The sequence below is a fragment of the Apteryx rowi genome, unplaced genomic scaffold, assembly GCF_003343035.1.
Source record: "Apteryx rowi isolate R43461 unplaced genomic scaffold, aptRow1 scaffold_570, whole genome shotgun sequence".
NCBI lineage: Eukaryota > Metazoa > Chordata > Aves > Apterygiformes > Apterygidae > Apteryx > Apteryx rowi.
In genome coordinates this window covers 103,646-113,042 of record NW_020450839.1, presented here as the reverse complement: position 1 = coordinate 113,042, position 9,397 = coordinate 103,646, and the positions used below count along the sequence as shown (strand labels likewise).

At 66.1% G+C, this 9,397-nt stretch overlaps 2 protein-coding genes across 9 annotated transcripts in view; one reads left to right on the top strand and one right to left on the bottom strand.

The window, feature by feature from the left end:
• Positions 1-2,582, bottom strand: part of RNF126 (ring finger protein 126) — a 28,392-nt gene extending 25,810 nt beyond the window's left edge. For all 8 annotated transcript variants that reach the window (XR_003256087.1, XR_003256086.1, XR_003256084.1 and 5 more), the window contains exons 1-2: positions 2,213-2,582; positions 1,502-1,503 (exon numbers count right to left, since the gene is read on the bottom strand). Coding sequence is in view for 4 of the 8 variants with exons in the window: in XM_026082232.1 (XP_025938017.1) it covers positions 1,502-1,503; positions 2,213-2,567 (357 nt within the window). In the remaining 4 variants the exon portion in view is untranslated. The remainder of the gene's footprint in view (positions 1-1,501; positions 1,504-2,212) is intronic.
• Positions 1,503-9,397, top strand: FSTL3 (follistatin like 3). Its single transcript, XM_026082235.1, has 5 exons — positions 1,503-2,261; positions 3,581-3,766; positions 6,406-6,621; positions 7,804-8,031; positions 8,208-9,397. Exons 1-5 carry the CDS (start codon positions 1,592-1,594, stop codon positions 8,258-8,260), a joined length of 1,353 nt encoding a protein of 450 aa, XP_025938020.1. The 5' UTR covers positions 1,503-1,591; the 3' UTR covers positions 8,261-9,397.

Below are 9,397 nucleotides of genomic sequence, written 5' to 3'. Positions count from 1 at the left end.
GGCACGGCCGGGGGCGGCAGCGGTCCGGGGTGCCCCCGCTCGGGAGAGCCGGGCTCGGTGTCCCGTGCCGCCCGCTCGGGGCTGGAGGCGGCGGAGCTGCCGCTCGCCTGTCGCCGCCCGCCGCGGGCTCTCCGCTGCCCTGGGGCCGCAGGGCTGCGCGCCGGCGTAGGACGGGCAGAACCGGGCACTGTGGCCGGGTCGCGGCTTGGGTGGGGAGTTTGCAGCTCGGGCCCCTCCCGGTTCGGATGCTGGTGGCTTTCGCGGTGCTTGGGAAGCGTCTGTATTCTCCGGTAGCCGTTTTCCCGTGGGGAAGCCTGTCCCGGGCCCCTGTCCCGGCCGGAGCTCCGGCAGCCGCGTCCCACTCAGCCTGCGGAGCCATAGCAGCTGCCTGCCAGCATTGGCTTCTCCCGCAGCAGCGCTGGTTCGTCTTCCCCCTTGCGTGACCGTGCTCACCTCCGTCCCGCAGGCAGGGACCGGGGCTCTGCGCTAGCAGGAGATGCCCCCAAGGGTGCCGGGGGCCCTGCCAGCCCCTCGCGGTGCTTTAACCCCTGGGATCGCGTTCAGCGCTGCCCCCGCCCACAGGATTTCCGCTTGCTGCTTCCCCGGGTCGCGTGTCAGTGCTGAAGGGCCCCAGGCCTGAGCCCCCCGCGTTACCCCCAGCCGGAGCCGGTCCTTCGGGCGCTGCTGGAGGCACCAGCTCGGCGGTCTCGTTCATTGGGCTGCCAGTGCGACCAAAAGGGTGGGATCCCGGAGCCCCGTCCCGCTCGCGGGGCAGGAGAGCTCAGCCGGCCCCGGCTGGGGCAGGTCCCTCGCTCCGCGGGTCGGCCGAGGTGGCGGGGAGCCCACGCGCCGCAGGGGGACGGGCTGCGGCTGTGGGCTGCGCCGGCCCCTACAGAGCAGGGTGTCCCTGGGGGGCTCCTGCCCCTTAGGACCCCGGATCCCGTCCCCTTGTACGGGAGCCCCCTCGCTGCCAGGAGGGGAGAGCTGGGCGCCTGGAGCTGCTCAGGTCGTGTCCCCCTTCGGAACAGAAATCCTCTCTGGCAGCTTTCCCGGGAGCATCGCCTGCGCGTGGAGCAGGGCTGCGCACTGCTGCACCCATTTGGGTGGGAGAAGTGCTCCTTCTGCAAACTCTCCTGCCAGGTGACTTCTGCCGAACGTTTTGGGGCTCCCTTGCAGCACTAGGCGCAGAAGGAATATGGGAATTGCCTGTTAGCATGAACCCGGGCGCTGGTGTAAAGGCAGGAGACTTCTATACGTGGCAGCGATGGGGGACTTCGTATGGTTTGAAATTTTTTTGTTTTTCTTAAAACACGCGAGCAGCTGACCCACTTTTTGTTGGCAAATGATTCTGCGAACGAAGCTATTTCAAAGTAGCCAAAGATCCCAGAAACCCCCGTTTGCATGTTATCAGACTGAAAACTATCTCCTGGGCACTGGAAGTGCCAGGGAGGCATCTGGTTCTTGCTGGGACTGAGTTTGAGCAGCATGGGAGGGCTGGCACGGCTCCATCCCGGGGCCCGGGTGGAGCAGGCTCCGCCACCCCTGGGATCCGGGCTCCGGTTTTCCTGGCACAACATGCCTTGCCATTGGGATGTCCTGGGGTGTTTTCATGGGTTTTGTGGCTCTCTGCCAGCTCTGCTCCGCAGGGCATCTCCCAGTGGGTCTCGGGCACCCGTGGGAATGCTGCGGAGAGGTTTGGGGCCAGGGTGGAGCTGCTGAGGAGGGGGGACTGCAGCCGCTCGGGGACGAGGCTGGAGTGGGGCGCTCCGGCTCGGCCGTGTGCGGCAGCCCCCGCGGGTGCTCCCGTGCCCCGAGGAAGCTGTCGGCGCAGAGGGCAGAGCGTGTCCCGACTCCCGCTTGCTGCGCAGCACGCTTCTGGGGACAGACCCAGGCGCATGGCTCGGCCCATCATTTGGGGCACTTAGCTTGCTTTTTGGATCGCCTCCCGTTTCCTCCATGCCTTGCCTCTCTGCCTCCCCTTCATCAGCATCGTTTGCAATGTTCAGCCTGTAAACGCAGCTTCTGTAACAAGCCTGTAAGAGAAACCAAGAGAGGGAAAAGCAAGAGAACAGCAAATGTTGCTGCAGAGGTCCTGGGCCTGCCCTTCATCTGGCTTAAATGGCTGTGGAAGGGGCGTGAGAGAGGACGCGGCATGGACCCAGCTCCTCGGGCAGGGCAGAGCGCAGCCCCGCGCACGCCGGCATCCCTGAACGCAGGCGCCGGAGCTGGGGTTCGCACGGCGGCTGGTCTCGGCTGGGGAGGTGCGTGGGGTCGGGCCCGTCCGTGGAGCGGGGCTGCTCTGTGCATGCAGCTGTGCCGTGAGTGCGCGGTCCGAAAGTGGCACACAGCCCCTGGGAGCTCAGTGCAGCGGCGGAAATCGTGGCCACGGGGTATTGTGGAGGGAAAATGGGCTTGAAAGAGCAGTTAGCCAAACTCTTGGAGGATAAACCCGCGGGTGGCAGTGAGACGGGCTGGCCTGGAGGTGCCTGGACCACGGGTTCTTGAAGCCCGAAGGCGCTGGGCCGGGGAGGGCTGGCTCCATCCGCGCCTGCTCCTATGGTTTCCATAAGGAGCTGCCGCCGGCCATGGCAGGGCTGTGCTGGGAGCCCTGTGCTTTTGCCCAAACTGAAATCGGGCCCCTGGGAGGGAGGGGATGGGGGACCTGGGCTCCAAGGCTGGTGCTGACGTCGGCTTCGGAGCAGGGCAGATCCGCAGCTCGGAGAGGAGCGGCTCCGGCCCCGCGCCAGCCTGAGGGCAGGATCTGGCCCTTCCCCCATCCCTTTGCATCTTTACCCGTTTAGCAAACCTCAAATGCAGCTAATGAGAGCGTAAACCCAAATAAGTGTCACAAGAGGCTGGTTTGCAGAGGCGGAAATTGCAAAGGAATCACTCACAAAAAAAAAAAAAAAAAAGAAAAAAGAAAGAAGAAATGATTTGCTCATGAGGTTAAGGAACAAACAGGCTTTTGACTCAGTGGGATCAGATGCCGATGGGCTGGCTCCGTCCCCAGGGGCCCGGTCAAGTGCCCCATTCTCGCGTCAGCCGGCTCCTTGCCAGGGCGCTGCGTGCCGGGGTCCCGCGTGGGGCGGCGGGCGGCCGGTCCTGCCGGCGCTGGGGCTGCCACAAAGCCCTCGCCCTGCAGCGAGCGCCGCCAGCCCGGCTCTGCCCCGTCCTCTCCGCGCTCCGCTCGCCTGGGCGAGGCGATAGCTGGTGCCTCCGTGCGGTCCCGGCGCAGGGGCTGGGCAGAGCTTGGGAGCCCGGTGGGCTGGGAGAAGCCGGGCGGCCTGCAGCCGGTGGTGTTGGGAAGCCGGTGAAGGGCTGCGGAGCCGCTGTGCCGCAAAACCCCGCGCTGCATCGACGGCCGGTGCAGCCGCCCGTGCGGGGCAGGTGGGAGCCGGCGCGGAGCCTCTCTCGCTTCACCCGCTCGTCCCCGCATGGGTGTCTGCTCCAGCGGGGCCGGCAGCGGGACGCCGCTGGGGAGCACTGCAGCCGCGAAGGGGCCGCGGCCGGGGTTTTGCCGCCCCCCTTGTGCGGGGAGCGTGGTGCCGCGAGGCCGCCTCATCCTCTGCCCTCCCCGCAGGTGGGATCTGCTGGCTGCAGCAGGGCAAGGAGGCCAAATGCACCATGATCTTGAAGACGGGCGTCACGTGGGAGGAGTGCTGTGCCAACGGCAACGTGGACGTGGCCTGGTCTAACTACACCTACCCCGGCAACAAGATCAGCCTGCTGGGCTTCCTGGGGCTGGTGACCTGCCACCCTTGCAAAGGTGAGGGCTGCCGCGGCCGCGCTCCTCCCGCGGGGAGCAGGGCGCCGCGGGCCGATGCCGCAGGGCGGTGGGGCGCAGCCTTGCTCCCCGTCCCTGTCCCTGCGCACGCAGACGGGCTGCGGCGGCGCCAAGCTCGGCTCTCGGGGACGATGCTCTGAGCCCGCGGCGGGCGGGCGGCACGGGGACGTCGCCCCGCTGGCGTTCCCGCAGCCGCAGGGCAGATGCTCCTGCAGGGCCGGGCTCGCGGGGCAGCCGCTGTCCCCGGGCGGCTCTTCGCTTTGTGCGTATTTATCTGCTTATTCCCCTGCGGCGCGGAGCTGTGTGACCCGGCTCCCCGTCCCCAGTTTCCCTGGTGCCCTTCCGAGATCTGGCCAAAGGGGAGTTCCTTTATTTTTAAGGAAGAAATCTCTTTCTTCCCCTCCGCTCCCCCTTCCTCCTCCCCACGTCTCCAAGCGTGTGTGTGAAATGGCTTTATATAACGGGTAGCTCCAAAAATGGAAACGCTCCAGCTGCGAGTTCCAGGCCCTCCAGATGTTCGGGAGCGCGCCAGAGGCACAGATCCCCTAGCCACACTTGCGTGGCCTTGAGAGAACATGCTCGAGGACCTGCTGACCACAGTAGTCAGGAGCAGGTCTTTGGAAGGTCACTTCGTTATTTGCTTAAAAAAAAAAAAAAAAGCTCTTGGCAAAACAGCTTATTCCAGGCGCTCCGCACCGCCCCGGCTGCAGCTCCGCTGGCCGCAGCTCCCCGGCGGGGCCCGGACCTGACCCTGCGGCGGGTGAAGGCCGGCGAAACCTGCCCCTGGCCTCGAGCCCCCCCCGTGTGCCAGCGCCGGGCAGCGCCAGGCCCCTTTTCCTGGGGCTGGCCGGGGTCTGTCCCGGGCCGGGGTGTGCGGGGAGCCCCGGGACAGCGCGGAGCAGAGTGGGGATACCCGCGGGAACGCTGCTGCGCTGGGCCAAGGGAGAGGCACCTCCCCGCCCTGCCTGTCCTGTCCAGATGGAGCTGGTGCTGCTCGCTCCCCGCCGGGCTCCAGCGAGCCGGAGGCCTTGGAAAAGGGCAGGGAGGAGCTGCGCTCGTGCTCCCGGGGCCGGGAGGGGTTACTCCGGGATAAGGCGGGCTGCAGCCACCAGCCCTCGCGCCAGCAGCCGGGTTGGCCGCGGCGCAGGGGGACGGTGCTGGCCGGGCCCTGGGGGCTCCTCTGCCGGGGAGGCGAAATTCCTGCCTCCAGCTGCCGGGGACGCGGTGTCCCTGTGGCGGGACCCGCTGGGGCAGGAGAGCCGGGCTGCCGGAGCTGGGTCCCGGCTGCGTGGACCCATGGCCTCCCTCCCTCTCCAGGACCCCGGGACGGTCCGGTCGGATCGACCCTGCTGTGCCCGGGGTGCTGGGAGGGGTTTTGCTCGGCGGGACCCCACCGTCTCCAGCAGCCCCGGGGCCGCCTGCCTCCATCCCGGGGTCTTATCCCGCTGCCTCCAGCCCCGGAGCTGCCCTCTCCCAGGAGTTCGCCCCGGCTGCGCTCCCTCTCCCCTCCGACCCGCTCTGGGCAGGCCCCAGCTATGGAAATCAGGAAAGAAAGCAGGAAATAGTCTGTCTCCCACCAGGGAATTTCCCCTTGGGAATGCTGGGCCAAGCAGACGGGGAATTTCCCCTCCTACCCCCACCCCCACTGTCTCCCCAAACGACCCATCTTCTCCGGGGAAATCCCCCTTCTTGCTCTCCAGACCCCCCGCGCGCATCTTCCCAGCACACGCCCTGTCTGCGGGAATCCCTCCTGCCTCGGGGGCAAATCCCCGTCTCGGGAAGCTTCTCTGTCCTGCCCCGCTTCCACCCCACATCGCTGTTCGTGGGGCTCCGTCCCCGACAGCCAGAGGCAGCCCCAAACCCCCGAGTCTTCGTCCTGCCCCGGGGCTTTCCTGCATCCCATCGAGCCGCTGGGGAGTTTAAGGGGCAAAGAGTCGCTCGGGGGCTTTTGGGATGCCTGTGCGCCTCCCTCCGAGGAGAGCTGCTGCTTGCACACCCGGAGCTGGGGACCGCCCAGGGAAGCCACCCGCTCGGGGGGACGCCGGGAGCCGCCGCCGCGCGCCCGGCCGCTCAAGGGGCCCTTTGAAGCCCGGCGCGGGCCAAGGCCCCTGGGACAATGCGGCCGTCTGTCTCGGCCGTCTGTCTCGTCCGCCCCCCACCCGGCAGTGGCCGGAGCTGCCGCCCGCTGTCGTGTTCGAGTCACGGAGGCCCGGAGCGAAACAGGGCTGGGTATTGTCTGATTAAAGCGGCGCTCCTGATTGCCCAGACGACTCGCAAAGCCCAGCTCCTTCTGGAGGATCTGGGGCCTTACAGAGCCGGATTTTCCATTGCATAAGAGAGAGAAATGTCTCCTTCCAAAGAATAAATACATAGAAATGAATTAGCTGGTGCCGATTCGAGGGCCAGCTCCCTGGCTGGGGTAAGTGTTGGATGACAGCTCCGAGCTGCAGCCAACGACCTGCTCCTTCGCGGAGCTGAGCAGATCCAGATGCTGCTCCGGACGGCTCGGCCTCGGCCTCGGCGGGGGCCGCGCGCCCCCAGGAGACGGCCCCGGCAGGGCGCCCCACGGCGGGGCCCCGGCGCGGCCGCGGTGCTCAGCGCCGCCGTCGCTCTGTCCCCAGAGAGCTGCGAGGGGGTGGTGTGCGGCCCCGACAAGGTGTGCAAGATGAAGCACGGGCGCCCCCAGTGCGCCTGCGCCCCCGACTGCTCCAGCCTGCCCCACAAGCTGCAGGTGTGCGGCTCCGACGGCTACACCTACCGCGACGAGTGCGACCTGCTCACCGCCAAGTGCAGAGACCACCCCGACCTCGAAGTCATGTACCAGGGCAAATGCAAAAGTAGGTTCGCGCCCGCACCCCCGTCCCGCGCCCGCCTGCTCTCGCCGCTTCCGGCTCCGCGTGGGCGCCGGCCGAGCTGCGCCCGCGTGCGACCCATTGGCAGCGACGCGCCTCCCCGAATTGCCCGCGCTCGGTGCCCTCCTGGGGTGCTGCAAGCCCCTGCGACAGAGAGAGGAAGCGCGTCGGGACGCCGTCCCCGCTCCCCCCGCCCCGGGAAGCCGCCTCTCCCCGGATAAACCTGCCCCGGGCAGCCCGCTCCGGGAGGAGCAATCCCCCCGTGGCGCCTGCAGCTCCCGGAGCCGCGGCGGCGAGGCACCGCTGCAGGCGTCTTTGCAGGTTCCTCCGAGCCGCCGGCCGCGGCGTCGCCCTCGAGCAGCTCAGTGCTGGCACCGAGCTCTCGCGGCAGCCGCCGGCCTTTTCCGGGGCTCCGCGTGGCCTGTCCCGGCTGCCGGGGCCGCGGGGCAGCTCTGTCGCTGGAGCCGCTCGTCAGCGTAACCCGGGTTTTAGCCTTGCCGCGGGCTGGAGAATAACAGTCCGTAAAATGTCACTTACAAACATCAAGCCCCTTTTTTTGTTGTTCTGTTAAAGAGAGCAGTAATCCTCCTTGCCCTGCCAAGAACTGTCAGAATTATTATGATTATTTTTGCCAGCCCTCCTCTCTGAAATGCTTTGCCTGTCAAGCCCTGGACTGCACAGTAAAATTTGGGGCAAGAAATGTGAGTTGCAAACTGGGAATTGCAGATGCCAAGTCTCCTTCCAGTCCGGGAGGAAAATAAGGGAAGGAGGAGGGAAGGCTTTCAAAAGTGTTTACGGCGTCCAGGGGGCAGTGGCAGGTCCGGCCGTAGGGCGCGGGGTCTGTGCCGGGCGCCGGTGTTTCCCGTGCACCGGCCGGGCTGCGCCACGTGGGCTCCTGGCCCCAGCCCGCGGGAACCCGGGGGCAGCAGCGCTGTGCAGTCCTGCAGCCCGGGCTGCGGGTCCCTGCCGGCTCCCGGCCTTGGGAACGGCGGGACGGGATGGAGCTCTGGACCTTTCCGGCTCCTCTCCCTTCCCGCTTCCCGGCAGGCAGGAGGGGCGGGCAGGGGCCAAACCTCCCCGGGCTGGCAGGGCGCCGGGGTCTCACGGGGCTGCGGGGGCTCGGCCCCGCGCGGGGCGCTGAGCCGTGCCGCCGCCTGCGCCCCGCAGAGTCCTGCTCCAGCGTGGTGTGCCCCGGGACCCACACGTGCGTGGTGGACCAGACGGGCAGCGCGCACTGCGTGACGTGCCGGACGGCGCCCTGCCCCGAGCCCACCAGCCTGGACCATGCGCTCTGCGGCAACAACAACGTCACCTACCCCTCCGCCTGCCACCTGCGCCGGGCCACCTGCCACCTGGGCCGCTCCATCGGCGTGCGGCACTACGGGAGCTGCTCCGGTGAGTCGCGCGGCCGGGCCCACGGCACGGCACGGGATGGGATGGGATGAATGGGATGCTCAACGCCGACGGGGTCCCCTCTGCCGGGGCGCCGGAGCATCGCTCCGCGGCGGCCCTCGCCGGCCCCTTCGCTCAGCCTCTCTCTGCTTTTCCCCCTTCTCTGGCTCCGTTTCCAGCTGCGGCCAAGCTCTCCCCGGAGACGGACAACGCCGAGGAAAACTACGTGTGAATCCCTGCTTGCTGAGAGGCCGGATCCGGGAGACGAGGGCATTATGTGTATATTGTACAAACCATATACCTGATATTTATTAAGATAAAAAGATCCTTATTTATAGCTGTGTATGTTATGCAGTCGCAGGGGGCCCGATTCTCCGCTCTGCCAGCCGGGGAGGAAGGGTGGACGCTCCCGCCGCCGCCGGAGCGAGCCGGAGCCGCCACGGGGCTGCTCCCACGCTGAGCCGCCGCCGGTGCCGCTGCCGGCGCGCGGGGAGCGGGTGTGCGCGGCGCCGCGCACCGGGCCCCCGCTGCACCACGTGTCCTTGGCCGGCAGCCCCGGGCCTATTTATTTTTGGATGGAATTCTTGGTACTCTGCTGACGTTTCTGGCCGGGCCCGTGGTGTCTAGTGGGAATCTACGCTTTATCTTTCACTGGAGGGATTCAGCCACAGCTGCCAGCAGCAGGAAACGCAGCTCAGGGCTGCATCAGATTTGAGACAGATAGATATATTTTTATATATATATATACATATATATATGTATGCTATTTTTTTCCTAAAGTTTTAACATATATATGTTGAAGCTGGTTTTAGCTTAGGTTTCCCAGGCACGTCCAAAGCCGGCTTGCACCCCTCGTGGGAGCCGATGCCCCGGGGAGGGAGCCAAGGTCCCGCGGGCCAGGCCCTGGGGGCCGGTGGTTCGGGACTGGCCGAGTCCCGACGCGCCGAGCCGCCTCCGTCCGTTCCCGCAGCCCGGGCGCAGCGGGGCCGGTGCGGGGCACTGCCTGGCCCCCGCTCGCCTCCCCGAGCCCCCGCTCTGTCCGCACCGTCTGTATTTATTTTTACTCCTCTCTCATTTTGTGTGTGTTTCGCGACCTGTGTAAATACCATCTCGTCTCTGACACCAAGGAACTATTGCCTTTATATAAATACCATATATATATATATAAAATATATATATATATATAAATACTGTATTTTCTATTTTTGTATGATTGTGTTCTGATTCCTGAGGCAGACGCTATGGGGACATACGCATTTCCTACTCCACATTGTTAGGGGCATTTTACGGCTGTGTTACGATTTGGATTATAATTAAAAAAAGAATAAAAGGTGCTCTGGGTCTGCTTGTCTGGGGGCTCGTGGGGGCG